The sequence below is a fragment of the Callospermophilus lateralis genome, chromosome 1 (genome assembly GCF_048772815.1).
Source record: "Callospermophilus lateralis isolate mCalLat2 chromosome 1, mCalLat2.hap1, whole genome shotgun sequence".
In the NCBI taxonomy this organism is placed as follows: domain Eukaryota; kingdom Metazoa; phylum Chordata; class Mammalia; order Rodentia; family Sciuridae; genus Callospermophilus; species Callospermophilus lateralis.
In genome coordinates this window covers 113,492,105-113,507,715 of record NC_135305.1, presented here as the reverse complement: position 1 = coordinate 113,507,715, position 15,611 = coordinate 113,492,105, and the positions used below count along the sequence as shown (strand labels likewise).

The 15,611-nt window shown below is 39.1% G+C and overlaps 1 protein-coding gene across 1 annotated transcript; it reads right to left on the bottom strand.

The window, feature by feature from the left end:
* Nucleotides 1–2,690: 2,690 nt before the first annotated feature.
* On the bottom strand, nt 2,691–3,828 carry LOC143641971 (testis-expressed protein 38-like). Its single transcript, XM_077110075.1, has 2 exons — nt 3,792–3,828; nt 2,691–3,265 (listed from the first exon to the last, which is right to left on the bottom strand). The coding sequence occupies exons 1-2, from the start codon at nt 3,826–3,828 to the stop codon at nt 2,691–2,693; spliced, it is 612 nt and encodes a 203-aa protein (XP_076966190.1).
* Nucleotides 3,829–15,611: the final 11,783 nt, after the last annotated feature.

Below are 15,611 nucleotides of genomic sequence, written 5' to 3'. Positions count from 1 at the left end.
CCATTCTGCACTCAGGCCTGTGATCCCTTGTCACTCTGCCAGAGAAACTATCATGTCTGCAGACACAGGTCGTTATCTCAACTTCCTTTGTTCTAGTTAAGAAGACCAGCTTACAAGCTTCAGAAACCAATTACTTACTGTGAATTTATATCTGTGGGATTTATATCTGTATGGGGTCCTCACTTACCCAGCCTAGTCCTTGTGTTGAGCTATAGTCAAGCATCAACTGCCACATCCTCAGCTCTCTGAGAAAGATTGGGTAGTGATCTGAGTTTGGCTTTCATTTGCAATCCTTTAGCTATTCTGCGTGGCAGCTTCCACTGCTTCTTTCTTTAGTTTCCCAAAGCATTGCTTTCTCATTATATATATATAAAATCTGGCATCATAATGTTTACTTAAAGAGCCTCTCCATTATTCAGAGAGGCAACAGGTCCTATAGGATTTCCAGAGGAATAAAGTGCCTGGCTTCAAGATGCTGTAATGTACCTGGCACCCAGGAATGGGTGTGAGGCAACAAAGCTGAGGAGTGGACACCCTTCCTCTGCTGCTGGCTGTGTTGCATTCTACTGCAGTTTCCTTTCTTTGCATTGCTGCACATAACCCTCCACCCCCCTGTGCTGGCCCTGCTGGTCACAGTGGAGAATTTTGAATCCCATGGGATGAGTGGCCTGTCAAGTAGTTTTTATTGACAGCTTTTTGTTTGCTGTGCATCTCATTGGCTTGTTTACCAACACCAACTAGATTTTATTTCTTTCATATCCAAACCGGAACACATTTGGATATCCTGAGATTTTACAGAGCGTGTTTTTTTATTATATGAACCTAACCTAACTAGTATTCCCATATGAAGTAATGCAAATCTACTTTTGTTCTAGTGGAGCTATTTTGGTCACATATAAGCAATTTTGGTTCAGTTTAGGGTGTGAATTCAAGGTTTTTATAACTCAGTTTGAGCTTCATTTCATATCAGTGATAGCCATTTTAATTTATCTGAATAAAACATTTTTTTTTGTCACTATGTGTTACAAAGCCTCCCCCCACTCCCTTGATTTTTAAGAAAAAGAAAATCTTCTTTGATTTATGTTTATGGCTTCTCTCCTCCTTTGAAAGCAGGGGCTAACTGATCATTGGCACAAATTAATGTTCTAGAATCTACGTTCAGAATTAGAGTCTTGAGTGTGAAGCAGTGAAACCTGTATGTCAGGGGCTTTAGGTCTCTGCAGAGTTGAAGGGGGCAAGGTGACGAGGGGGAAAGGTGACGAGGGGGCAAGGTGAGGGAGAAGTGAACCTCTGCCCCTGTTCTTCCAGAGAAGATCTGCTTAGTCCTGTTTTTATTTTGAGATACAATATAAGATCATGTTTACACAAGGAAGAAATGGTTCCACTTAACTTTAAAAAATAAAAATGGCTTAAAATATATTGCTAGAGGTCATATAGATAGGAATCAGGCTTTCTTTGCAGTTGCTGGATCTAAGCCCTTCAGCCCACACACGGGGGCGGGGGAGAAAAAAAATTGGCTACATGTTTACTAACTTCTGAGAATCACAACCACACAAACCACACACCACAAAATAGGCAAAACAGGCACTTCTCTCAGGGCCATGTACATTTACAGTTTTGATGAAATATGGTAAGTGGTTTTGCTCATTTTTAGAGTAAATGGGAAAAATTTTTGCGACAGAATCAGGTTTTCTTATCTTTAAACTGGGGCAAATATCTCATAATTATCTTTGTGTCTCCTTTTTAACTTATCCAGAAAGTATAAAAATTATTAATATTCCCATGTAGAAGAATGACAGGGGACTCAACTTTCGTGTAGCCATGGATATCTTAGGATACACTTTTTGGATGTGTTACTCCATATAATATTAGGTGGTTACCACCAGCCCTTCCAGTAAGCAAATCTGCAGGCCAAGCTGATGACCCTGTACACACAGTGAAGCATTCATTTTCCAAGGATGTTTTAAGAAGACGTGATTAGGGAAGGGATACCATGGGGTGGAAGAGCAGGAACTATAAGCCAGGCAGATGTACATGGGAGAAGAGGCTCAGAGAAAATAACAAAAAAGAAACCTTGGAACCTGTCTCCTCATCAGTAAAAGAAAAATCATAATAACCATTTTGCAGTGTTGTTCTGTTAGAAATCATGTAGAGAAAAACCAGCTAAGAATCGATACATCATAGGTATCACCCAGTCAGCACATAGTGTGGTGTGGTTCACTGACCTCATGATGACTTGCTTGGCCAGTGGCGTAGCCACTGTGGACTGCTGTAGCCGTGTGCCATTGGCAACTGTTACTCTTGTGGCAATTTTACTTCCCATCCTGCAGAAGAGCAGTGCCTTTGGGGACCTAGCCCAGGGTCTTGAACACATTGAATACTTGGAGGGAATTGAGCTCATCCACAACTATTGGCTCAATGTGTCTCTTCAGAGCCAGCCTCCAGTTCTCATTGTATTGGTGAGACTTGTGCCACCATCACACTGGGGAAGGATGTTGCCTTCTTACTGGCAAATGAGATGCAATGACTCTGATTTTTCAAAAAAACTTTACTATGTAACATCTATAAGGTTATATGACCTGTGTATCAGGATCACAGTCTTTGACTCCTTTTTTTAATACCTGGCCCCTGAAACTCTCCCTTTCAGTGAGAGGAGGCTTCAACCCTGTAGTAAAAGTCTACACATTGGGTCAGTTCAGCCCTTGTGGCAGTGCAGAAAGGGAATAGAAGTGGACCTGCCTTTCAGGAGCCTTGAAAAAGGGGTAGGAGGCCGAGTGGGATAGCATGCGAGGTAAGTTCAGGGTGTGGAGGGGAGGGGCAGAGGGGATCTCTGGAAAGATAATCGGGAAGGGCGATGGGGTCTGGCGCTCTGGCATCCCCTTAGGTGAGGGCTGCTGTGGGACCACCAGAGCAGGTTGGAGGGTAACAGGGGCTTCTGCCTCAGGGCTGCTGCCTCTGAAGGCATGATGCCTGTCTTCAGGGGGGTGCAGCTCCGATGGAAGATCCGGAATTTCGAGTTCAATATCAGCATAGGCAAGAGCCCGGGGAGGATCTATTCTGATGGTGGCCGTCATGCCATATCTGCGTCGTTTGTTGACCCAGTACAGCAGTGGGCTGTAACTAAATGTGGCAGCTTTCATCACCTCCACCCACTGCTGGGCACGCTGTCTCCTCCGCAGGTTCTTCCTCCAGTGGAGTACCAGCATGCAGCCACCAGTTATCACGGTGCAGAGCCCCAACAATCCGAAGTACCATGGGACCCACGCTGAGGCAGTAAAAAAACAACAACAAAAAAAAAAAACAAAAAAGGCAAGCTGACTGACAGCTCTAGCTTGGGACCTGAACTGTGTCTCATTCCTCTCCTGGATTTGTCTCATTCATCCTCTCATTCCTTCCCACCCTTCTCAAAGACATGCCTAATAATTTCCTGATTCAGTCAAAGCTATATTTGCAGGGCACATAAGAGACCCCATTAGCCTTTTTTAGATAAGGAACACTAGGTGTAGAGGGCCAGACCTGCCCAGACTCAAGTCAGGCCTTCTGGCTCCCAGTCCAAAACCCATGCAGTCATTCACACCAAGAAGCCTCACTAAGGACAAGGACATCAATTGTATCTCTTCTCCTTGGGCAGAGCATGGTCTCTGCCTTTGAGGAGTCCTTAGTTTCCTAGAGGAGTCTGTCTCTTAACTAAATAGCACTCCATTCAGGCAGCACCCCCCTCCCCCCCATCCATGCAAAGGGTCTTCCCTGAAAGTTTGTCACTCACTCTCAAAAGGACTGGGTGTACTTACGACCAGGGAGGCCCATGTCCTCCTTTTGCGAATCCATAAGGTTCACTCTGGTTACCAGGCCTATGGCTCTGCACAGAGTGAACTGACCCACTACTCTGCCCACCAATGGGAGTCCCCAGAAGGCCCAGTCCCATTGTTCTCTAAAGATGAGATCACTGGGTTCTGAGCATCAGGAATTCTTGGGCTGGTGCTTGTAGAGTGGTTGGCAGTTGATGGAATAAGGGACTCCATCTTATGACATCTCATGAGCATGTTGTCTTCCATGAAAGACTGGTCCACCATAGAATTGTCTGTTCCCAACTTTGTGTGGTGAACTCACAGGCAGCTCCCAGCAAAGGGTCCTTACACCCTCAGGAGCTTCTACTTGTGTTTTCAGTTGTTAGGGAGACATTTTCCAGTGGGGAGTGAAGCAGGGAGGACAGTGAACATTGGACATCCCTACCCTCAAGAAGTGTCTTACCCAGTTGTCAGGGAACAAAATGGCTTAGAAGAACCATGTGGTCCAAACCTCCTCCTTTGGCTCCTACCATCTCTGTTTTGTTTCTTCAACAAGTGTTTTTTGGGCATCATCAGGTCTTGTATGTGATCTGCTTCTCTTTCCAGCTCCGTCTCCCTCCCCACCTGTCATATACCTTTCAGCCCTGGGCATGCCAGATTCCCACAGACCCTGCTTATTCTCCTCTAAACTTTGGCTCAGACTGCTGCTTCACTCAGGAGTGTCACTCACCACATTTCCACCACGGAACACCTTTTTATCCTCCCAAGTGGTCAGCTCCCCAACTCTGATACAAATAGTTCTTTCAGTTGATTTCCCGGTTTCTAGAACTCTGGAGCAGATAAATTTGAAGCAAATTGTTCAAAGGGACAGGAATCAAATTGATTTCAACAACTATAAATGTGTATAAAGTGGAAAATATAGTGTTCTACAGATTTAATATATTATTTTTAGAAATTGCTCTATTTGAACTGGTATAAAAGTGATGCCCTTTTAAATAATATGTCACCTACCATGAACAACTAAAGTTCAGTTAAGTATGAATTAAACGGAAAAAATTAACTGATGCTCTGCCACTGAGGCTTATTTTAAAATCAACATATTTTCCATCCCCTTCTCCCCATCCCTAACCTGGAACAGGATTACTTTTTGTCCCCATTCAGTTATCTGTCCTTGAGCACACACCCACCACAGGAGTGAAGAAATTCAGAGTTGGAGATGGCAGCAGAAGACTTAGAAAATGATTATATCCCAGATTAAGAGGTGAAATAGGACCGGGCACACCTGAAATCACATCTTTAAAGACACTTTGTTCCCCCTGATGTGCAGAATCACAGCCTCTGGGACAAGAGTCCCTTGCATTTTTCCTTTGCTTGCAAAGTAATTAAACTTCTGTCCATCAACTGATATATATATAAATATACAAATGGGTATATCCATCCAACAGAAAATATGTGTGGATTTGTGTGTATATATATACATTATATTTATATAAGATTTTGATATTAGGGATGGACCCCAGTATTCAGTTATTGAATAAACAATGTAGGAAGCCTATATCAACTAAAAATTGAGAATTATTTTCTCTCTGAAAAAATTTTAATAGCAATTTTACTTATTTTATACATCTATATTATTTGTTGAGATGTGAATATATATGTTTGTGTATAATATATGTATAATATAAAATATATAATACATATACATATGTATGTCTACATATATTTGTATGTATATATATGTATCTATACGTGTACATATGTGTATATATATATATATATATATATATCTACATTTATATATATATAAAAAATTATTGCTAATTAATTAAACAAGGGAGAAAAAGTCTTCTCAATTATATGCTGGGGTGACTGGATATCCACCTGACTCCTCACACAATGCACAGAGTTTACCCAAATTTAATTCCAGAACTAACTCAAAATAGACCTATATGTATGTAAGAGCTAAAGGGTAAATTTTCTTTAAAGGTATAGGAGTAAATTTTGACTTTATTAGGCAAATTCTTCTTGGATAGGACACCAAGAGCACAGTGATAAAGAACAATATGGGTAGATTGAACTTCAAGTTAACAACTTTTGTTCAAAGTATCTTGTCAAAAATGTGGAAAGACAACTGACAGACAAGGACAAAATATGTGCAAGTAACATGTCTTAAAAGAAAATGTATCCAGAATAAATAAAGAACAGAACCCAACACATAGATAGCCAATGTTTAAATAATGGACACATCATCTGAGTAGACCTTTCTCTAGAGACCTTCCTCCAAAGCAGATATTCTGGCCAGTGAGCACATAAAAAAAATGTTCAACATCATCAGCCAGTGAGACTCAAAATAAGGTACTACTCCACATCCATGAGGATAGCTAAAATGAAACCAGATATTAACAACTTGGTAAGGATTTGGGAAATGTAGAACCAACCTTCCTACATTGCAGTAGAAATGTAAAATAATGTAGTTTCTTTGACAACTATCATTCAAGTGCCTGTGTAGGGGGCAATGTGGCATCATTAGACAGCTCTAGCAGGGTCACTCTGTCAGCATTAGAAGTGGCTAGAATAGTTTTCAACATGTAGATGTACTATTGGATAAAAATAAAATATGGTCAGTCTTCAGATAGAAAAATGTACATGTCTAGAAGTCTTAGCTCTGTAGTACTTGGTGCAAAAAGAGTAAAAATGATTAATTACTTTTGATTTGATTTCAGTTATGTGCTAAGCCTTACAATTCATGTGTTCCCCAATCTCAAATTTGAGTGTGCACAAAGAAATAAGTAAACTTAACTCAGTAAACCAGGAAGCGCCAGTTGACATGGTTGACTTTCTAGTTTTGACAAATGAAAGAATGATCATTTAAAGAAAGCCAGACACTTGGAGCAACTAGAAACAAGTTGCAGATGAATGATACGGAAAAGAGTTCTATTCGTTTATAAGAACCCAAAATATAGCCATGTGGAGCCATTGGAAATACCCTGCACTCTAATGGGCATCTAAGGGAATTGCCCAGTGAGAACATTACCCTGGCATGTGGGCCACCTTCAGTGTTTCTGTATTTTCTCCAAAAGGAGTTAGTGTCTCAGTTGTATCTTGGCTGTGCATGCTAGGACAGTTGAGTCTCCTGATTGAGGAACTTGGGTTCTCACAGCAGGCAGATAAGATGGATCTATTCTGATAATATTTCATGTTATGGGAACTCTCTCATGGCTCTGTAGATTGTGTGGTCATGGAAACCTTCTGAGAAGCTGAAATATACATGTCAGGAGTGAGCTGTGTGCAAATCAGGGAGAGGAGAATGAAGGGGATGATGGAGGCAAAGACACACTTTCTAAGATGGGCCTGTTGTGACCCTATCTCAAAAGGCTGATGTGTTCTCTAGAGAAGTAAGATGAACACAGGGCAGGAGGTGTAGGAGCAGGCAAGTGCTGGACCCTTATTGGAAGGTCGGGTAGGGAACCCCTTGTATAGAACTTTGTTCTGTGGGACAAATTGGACTTTACCGAGATCATGTAATGTTATGTAGATTAATCAAGTGATTCACTTTATTTTTTTTTGGGGGGGGTGTTATTGTTTTGTTTTGCTTAATTTTATTTTGGCCCTGGGATTGAACCTGGGTCCTTGAGCATGCTAAGCAAGCACTCTACCACTGAGCCACATCCCCAGCACAGGAGATCTGTTTTTAAATACTATTTTATCAATATGTACAAAGAGTGGGCAGTGTCTACATAAAAATGGAGTTAAGGTACCCAATGAGGTGGTTGTTAATGGGACTCATGTAAATGGTGGTGTCCTGGCTTGGAGAGAAAATTTGCAGGACTTGTTGATGATGTGGATCTTTTGGGTGCCAGAAAAAGGAGAGGATATGGGTGGATGATGGCAGCATCCTCTGGGATTGGGGAGCCTGGAAGAAACTGGCTTGAGTGGGCTGGAGATATGAAAGGCTCTGATGGAGTTACAAACTGCAGAATCATTGAACTCCATACCATGAGAAAGTTCTAGGACAGGGACACAGGTGAACCCCAGGGCTTTTTCTAAATAATTGCTGCAGTCTGGCTGGGCAAAATAATCAGGGGTTGACAAGAAACTTGTGAAGGTTGATACAGCGGGAGCCATTTTATTGTAGGATGGCAGAGTTATTTATACCTAACTGAATACACAGCCTGTTTCAATTTAGCATCATCCAGTTACAGCAATCCTCATCATCTTACGTATACACAGCTTAACTCAATTAATATCATCTTAATAGTTTGCTGGCATTACTTCTCAAACCACTCCCTCTGGCAAAGTGCCAGGCACCATCTTGACTTGGTTGTGGCTCTCAGCAAATAATTACAAACCTCTTTAAGGAAAAGACATCTATACCTGCATCAGTATCTTAAGAATTGAAACTAGGAGGCTAGCTTAGAAGAATAGTCACAAATGCCAGATTTCAAGTTGTCTTCTTTGAGGTGTGAGAACTCTTGAACTTCCCAGGTGCTTAAGAAACACCTGGTGCCAGAATCCTTGTGACAGATTATCATTTGCAAGGTCCTTTTTGATGAGTAATGTGGAAGGCTCTAGCAGAATCACTATTTGTTTTGTTGGGAGGAAAGGCACTTTGCCATTTGAGAATTGCAGCATAAGTGTAGAAAGGTGTTTGTGACATCTTGTTTTAAAAATGTCTTTTCCTCTTGGAAAGAGGAACTATGAGCTTAGGGGGAAAGACTGAGAAGAAATGCTGGGTGTAGATCTGTAATTGAAATTTTAAAAAGGGGTCAGGGTTTGCCCTTCCCCATTAATGCAAGTGTTCTTAAAAGTTCTCAGAGTGCTTTAGAAATTTTCAAACAAGGTCATTGAGCCTTGCATACTCTTAAGTGTCTCTCAGCCATCACTGCATACAAGGGTAGAAAAGAGAATAGTCAGTTTAGTGTAATGCTTTGTTGGTTGTATGACATGTGGGCCATGTATGCCAAAAGGAACCACAATGATGGTCTCTTGGTCAGCAAAGGCAGATGGAAAAAGTGTCATAGGCTTATTCCGTGTTCACATGAACATCTTGCTGAGTTGTGCTACCTGACAGGTAATGGTGACTGATGTAGTCTCTGTAGAAGACAACCCTGTCTTTAAAAGTTAGATTTAGCTGTTTTCATGGTGTGCACCTATAATCACAGCTACAGAGATCAAGGCAAATTTGATGACAAATTTGAGGCCAGTTGAGGCACATTAGTGAATCAATGCCTGAAAAAAGGGGAGGGGGAAGTACGTAGCTCAGTGATAGAGCCCCTTCCTAGTTCAGTCTCTGAATATTAATATCAAAAAGAATAAGTCACTATTTAATCATGATTTAGAAATAGTGTATTTGCAGAAGTCTATGACCCAGAATTGTAACACCTAAGTTGGTTGGGTGGGGCTCCCCCACCCCACTTCCATGGTTTTCTCTAATATAAATTTATTCTTGCTAGTGTAGCCAAATTTTTAACTTTTTTACAAAATGGTGTAATGGATGAAATGTGTAAAGACTGTAGAATGATGAGGTCCTGTCTAAAGATATGAGACTGAGTCCCATGAGAACTATGACAGTACTGAAGGAGTTTGTCAAGTCAAGACTCTAGTAAGTACTAATTTTCTCACTGTGCTTGTGTCTGCATGGTGTGTGCACAGAGGTTGAGATCTGTGTGTATCCCTTAGTATCTTAGATTCTTGTATTAAAAAATGCCTATGGCTAATGTTTAGAAAATTGTTTTTTGTTGTTGTTGTTGTTGTTTTTTGTACCAGGGTTGAACTCTGGGGCAGTCAACCACTGAGCCACATTCCCAGCTCTACTTTGTATTTTAGTTAGATACAAGAGTATCATGAGTTGCTAAGCCCTTTGCCATTGCTGAGGCTCGCTTTGAACATGTGATCCTCCTGCCTAAGCCTCTATAGCTGCTGGGATTACAGGCAGGTGCCACTGAACCTGGCTGAGAAAATGGTATTCTTTAGGGGAGGAGAGTGAGAAATTTCAGGTTTTCTGGTTCTGCAATGTTAGGAGATGCAGGAATAATGAAAGAGAGATGCTCTGAATTGCCTGTACAAATGTGAATCCAGGGACAAGATTATTTCAGAGTTCTATATTGTTACCAGGGTTAAGATCCAGCTGCTTGCCCCACACCTGGCCAGTCAAGTTGACAACTAAGTAGTTGAGGCAAAGAAAGTGACTGCATTTAAAAAGTGGTTCAGTGAGAAGAAAGAGGGATTCTGTATCCAAATCCCTACCTCTTAGGAAGCTGATCTCAGGGGGCTTATGTTAGTGATTCATGGGTGTTTCCAGATGGGCAGGTGTTCTGCAGAGGGAAGGCTGGATAATGGTATCCAAGTCATGATATTTTCCAATTTCTAAGATCTCAACAGTAAAGATCATGATTTTTTTCCTATTACGGACTAGGTGCATATTATACAATGATAGGGAAAGTTAATTCTTCCTAGACCCTCTTGCTGAGCTGGTAGCTTAAATCATTGTAATGAGGGAGAATATCCTTCCTCAGTTAGTGATATAGTGTAAACTCCCAGCAGTGAACACAGAGCATCCTTCCTCAGCTAGCTACTCCTATCATGAACAGAAACACATCCACTAGTGAATTTCAGTATTTCAACACTGAGGACAGGCAGTAATTTTTTAAGGAAAATAGTCCTGATTTGCAAATATCTAATTGTCACTGATTGTTTTCCTTGGATTGATCACAATAGGAATGTTTTAATTTTCAGATCCCAGAATGCACAAAGAGAACTTAAAATACTGATGTTTTAGGCTTGACCTAGATTTTCTTAGGAAGAACTTTGAAAGAAGTAAGACTCTTCCAACATTACAAGTCAGTAAGATGGATTTTGAAGATATTAATGTCATTGTGGGGTCAAATAAAGACTAATGCACAAAGGAACCCATGCAGTCATGTTTATAGCTATGACAGTTTCTCTTTTGAGTAACCCTGCTTTTCTCTGTGAGACAACAGGCAAACACTGAATCAAAATACATGAAGAGCACTTTGCTATAGGAGCTATGTCATCTCTTTATCTAACATTATAGACATTTGTTCATGGCAGTTGGAAGACTGATCTCCCAATTGTATTCCTAAGGCTCAAATACATAGAATCAAAATGATGCAGAGGAACCTATGTTTAAAGCAAAGACTAAAGTTTTAACAGTATTAGAGCAAAGAAGGATTAATGAATCAGGCAGCACTGAGAACCAGAAGAGGTTCAGAGTTTCATGGCAGCAGTGTGGGCAGTGCGCTTCCATAGGCTGATGTAGAAGTACAATGGAAAAAATATATTTGACCAGAGTCAAAAGACCCTACATAGATGTTGTTTAGCAGTTTCTGTAAATTGGTAAAATTTTTTAGTTTCATTTTTCTAAAAACTTAAACTGGTTCCTAGTTTTCTGTAACATTTTTACATTAATTCTCCATGTACCTGTGGAGGAAGCTGAAGGAAGCCCTGGAATCATCTCAGTCTAATGAACTCTCAACTAAAACTTCATATCACTCAGGATAGAATCCAAGTTCCAAGCCACTCATTGTTAAGACTAGAATTATGAGATTTCAGTAGAAAATAGCACCAATATACAATGGAAATGCCCTTGGATAATGTTGATTTTGAAAAAGCAGTAATTTATGTCTTGTGATTCTATTTCAGTTTGAGGCTGATCCACTAGCAGATTGTTTAAGAGGATCAACAATTCCATCTTTACTTAGAGTGATGTCACTAAATGACTGGATGTTTCCTTATTCTAGGAGCTGTGTTGAAATAGTGAGTTATGTCTATGGGAAAAGCAAATATGTAAGTACAATGGCAATTTTAATTTTCAACAATTTAAAAACCCATAAATAATCAATTATTTCCAATTTAAAATCAGTTGTTAACAATCTGAAAGTAGAGTCCCTGGCATATAAACATGTAGGAATCATTTTATCAAAACTCTGAAACCCTAGAAGTAGAGGGTAATGTCTGCTAGTCAGCAAACACCAGAACAGGTTTTTATGACATGGTTTGTGGCTGTTAGGATAGATGTTGAAGAAGGCATGGGAATTAGAAATTTGGTGTGAATGGGTGGGGAATACTTTTTAAATTTGTTTAGTCCTATAAGACAGGATAATGACCTTTAGCATATATTATATTCATTCAGTTTATATTATATACATTATATACATTTAGCATACATTATATATACATACATAGAGTATCACTTATTCTATTTAGGATCCCACTCTTGTAATTGTACAAGATCTGGAGTTACCCTGATTGTGTATATATATATAAGGCTAGCAAAGTTATGACTGATTAATTCTACTGTCTTTCCTATTCCCCTCCTCCCTCCCTTCGTTTCCCTTTGTAGAATACAATGGATTTCTATTATTGCCCTCCCCAACATCTCTTGTTTTGGGCTAGCATCCACAAATCAGAGAGAACATTTGGCCTTTGGTGTGTTGGGATTGGCTTATTTCACTTAGAATGACAGTCTTCAGTTCGGGTTGGGGAATATTAAGAACTAGCCCACTGGGCACAGTAGCACAAGCATGTAATCCTATGTTTCTCAGAAAGCTGAGGCAGGAGCATCACAAGTTCAAAGCCAGTGTCAGAAACTTAGCAAGGCTTCGAGCAACATAGAAAGACACTGTCTCTAAATAAAATATAAAAAGGGCTGGGGATGTGGATCAAGGGTTGAATGCCACTTGGTTCAATCCCTAGTACCAAAACAAAACAAAACAAACAGCAGCAAGAACAACAACACAAAACAAGGCTCCAATCATGTTTCCAAAAATTGAACTTATTTTTAAAGGAAATTTAATCTTTTTATAGGAATTTTGGGTTCACAGGAAAATGAAGAAGATACTGAGACTTTCTGTGTTACTCCCCCATTATCAATATCTCCCACCAAAGTAGTGCATTTATTCTAATGGATGAATGTACATTAATAGATTGCAATCACCAGGCATGGTGGTGGAGCACGCTTGTAATCACAGTGGCTCGGGAGGCTCACTCAGGAGGATTCTTAATTCAAAGCCATCCTTAGCAATGGTGAGGCACTAAGCAACTCAGTGAGATTCTGTCTCTAAATAAAATGCAAAATAGAGCTGGGGGTGTGGCTGAGTGTTTGAATGTCTGTGTTTTTAAAACCTGGAACCCCAATCCCCCAATATCCATTGCAGTCACTCAAAATCTGCAGTTTACATTTGGGTTCATTCTTGTTGTACATTCATACACAATGTGCATGTGACATATGTCCACTATTATATTATCAAGAAGAGTAGTTTCAACTAATTATTTGTTCTTTTTTTTTTTTTTTACTATCTCAATATTTTTTTTCCCTTTTCTAGAATGTCATATACTTGAAGCATGTAGTAGGTAGACTTTTCAGATTGGCTTTTTCTATGTAGTAATAAACATTTAAAGTTCTATTATTTCTCTGGATTGGTAGGTCACATCTTTTTAGTGCTAAATCACAACATTATGTTGTCTAGATGTAGTTTATTTTCCCATTCCCTTACTGAAGGACACCTTGATTACTCCCAATTTTTGACAGTTATGCATAAAGCTGCTCTCAATATTCTTGTGCCAGTTTTTGTGTGTATGGACACAAGTGTTTAACACTTTTGGGTAGATGGCAAGGAACATGATTGTTGGATCATTTTATAAAAATATGTTAGTTTTTAACAAACCACCAAACTGTATTCCAAAGTGGCTGTAGCACTTGCATTCCACTTGGGAATGATCAGAGTTCTTGCTGCTCTAAATTCTCACTGGTATTTGGTGTTGCAGGTGCTCAGGGTTCAGGGCATTCTAATAGATATAGAGGGACAGCTTGTTTTAATTTGCATTTTCTCATATGATATGGAGCATCTTTTTACATGCTAACTTGTTATATCTTTTCATATGTATATATATATATATATATCTACCTTCCTTGGCAAGGTTCTTGTATATTTGGCCCATTTTAAAGTCAACTTATTTTCTTATTGTTGAGTTGTAAGAGTTTTTGTTATATTTGGGATAACAGCCATTTATTAGATGTCTTTTGCAAATATTATGATTTACACTGTATCTTGTGTTTTTGCTTATCTCTTGGCAGTGTCCTTCACAGAGCACACATTAATTTTAATGAAGCCCTACTAACCAATTTATTTTTTCATGGATTTTTGTCTTTGATGTTGTATGAAGTCCTTGTCATAATAATTCAAGATTATTGAAATATTCTCCTAGAAAATTGTAGGAGTTCTTAATTTTTGTGGTGTACATTTAGGTCTATGATTTATTTCACATTAGTTGGGTGAAGGGTATAATTTTTGTGTGCACATTTATCTTTCTTCTGGCATGTGGATGTCTAGTTATTCTAGGATCATCTGTTGAAAAGATTATCTTTATTGCATTGACTTTTTCCTCTGTCCAATTATTGGCCTTAGTGTAATTCTGGCTATAATGTCTTCTCCATTTACCAATTTATGCATGTTTTTCCACAAACCATTGTAGTTTTCTGGTAAGTCTTGATATTGGATACTTTTTCCTCCATATTTGTTCTTTTTCAATATTGTATTATTAGATGTAATGTACCAATATAAAAATGTGGAAAGAGAAAAAATATATTGTATTGGTTATAGTGGAAGTTTTGCTTCTCCTTGTACCTTGGAAAAATTATTTTGCCACTATTCACAAAATACTTTACTGATTTTGATTAGCATTGCATTGACTGTATAAATTAAGTGGGAAAGAACCCACTGACGTCTTGACCATAATGAATTTTTCTATCCAGGAACATGGAATGTGCTCCATTCTTTATTTTTTTATTCATTGGAATTTTCGTTTCCCTTTGATAGGTCTTGTATACCTTTTATCAGATTTACACCTTAGTATTTCATTTTTAGTATTTCAGTTTTTAATTTCAAATTCCACTTTTGTTAATTGATAGAATTAAAAGAAAGGAATTTGACTCTTATGTATTCACTTTCTATATTGAAATCTTACTCTAAAATCTTATCCATTCTAGGAGGTTATTGATTCTAATTATTTTCACAGATGTCATCTGCAAACAAAGACAAGTTTATGGGTTTGAATTTCTTGTGTAATTACATGAGTAAATTTTACTTTGAGTAAAATGTTAAAGGAGTTCATGAGTGAGGACACCACTGATTTTTAAAGATTCAGTTTTCTTTACTCAAACTTTTTGTTTATGAGTGCAGTTGAGCTAAATTTCTGAGAGTTCTGACACCCTCCATTGTTTTGTCTGGTGTTTAGTCTGTCTCTTCTGAATGTGTTTATTGCCTTTTGGTATGCCTTGTAATTTTTCCTTGATGGCTGGATATGATGTGCTGGGTCAAAGTGGGTGATGTAAATGGTTATGAGGTAGCAAGGTGAAGGGAAACTAGATTCCCATAATTAGGTCTCAATCTCCGGGGAGGTTGTGCCTGTGGACTGTGAATTTCACAGGTGCTTAAGTTCTTTTCTCTTCCCTTTGGTTAGGTAGGAATGAATGGCTAGAGTGTGCTAGAGTTGCTATTTCCCTTATCTTATGCAGGTTAACTGCTAATTCCCCACAGATCAGGCTCTGATAACTGGTTTCTCCTGCAGGCCAGTCTTGCTGGGAAGAAGAATGCTATAGAATATTTCAGAAGGATTCTTCTTTCTCCCTCTTTCTGGAGCCATATAGGAGTTTTTCTCTGGTATTTTTATGAAAATCTGGTTCATCTAGAACTCAATCTTTCAAAATTATGAGGTCCTCCCTGAGCTTGCATATACATTTTGTTTTTAATTTCTCACAGATGTCCACACTGAGCCTTCAGCAATTTCAATAAATTGTCAATT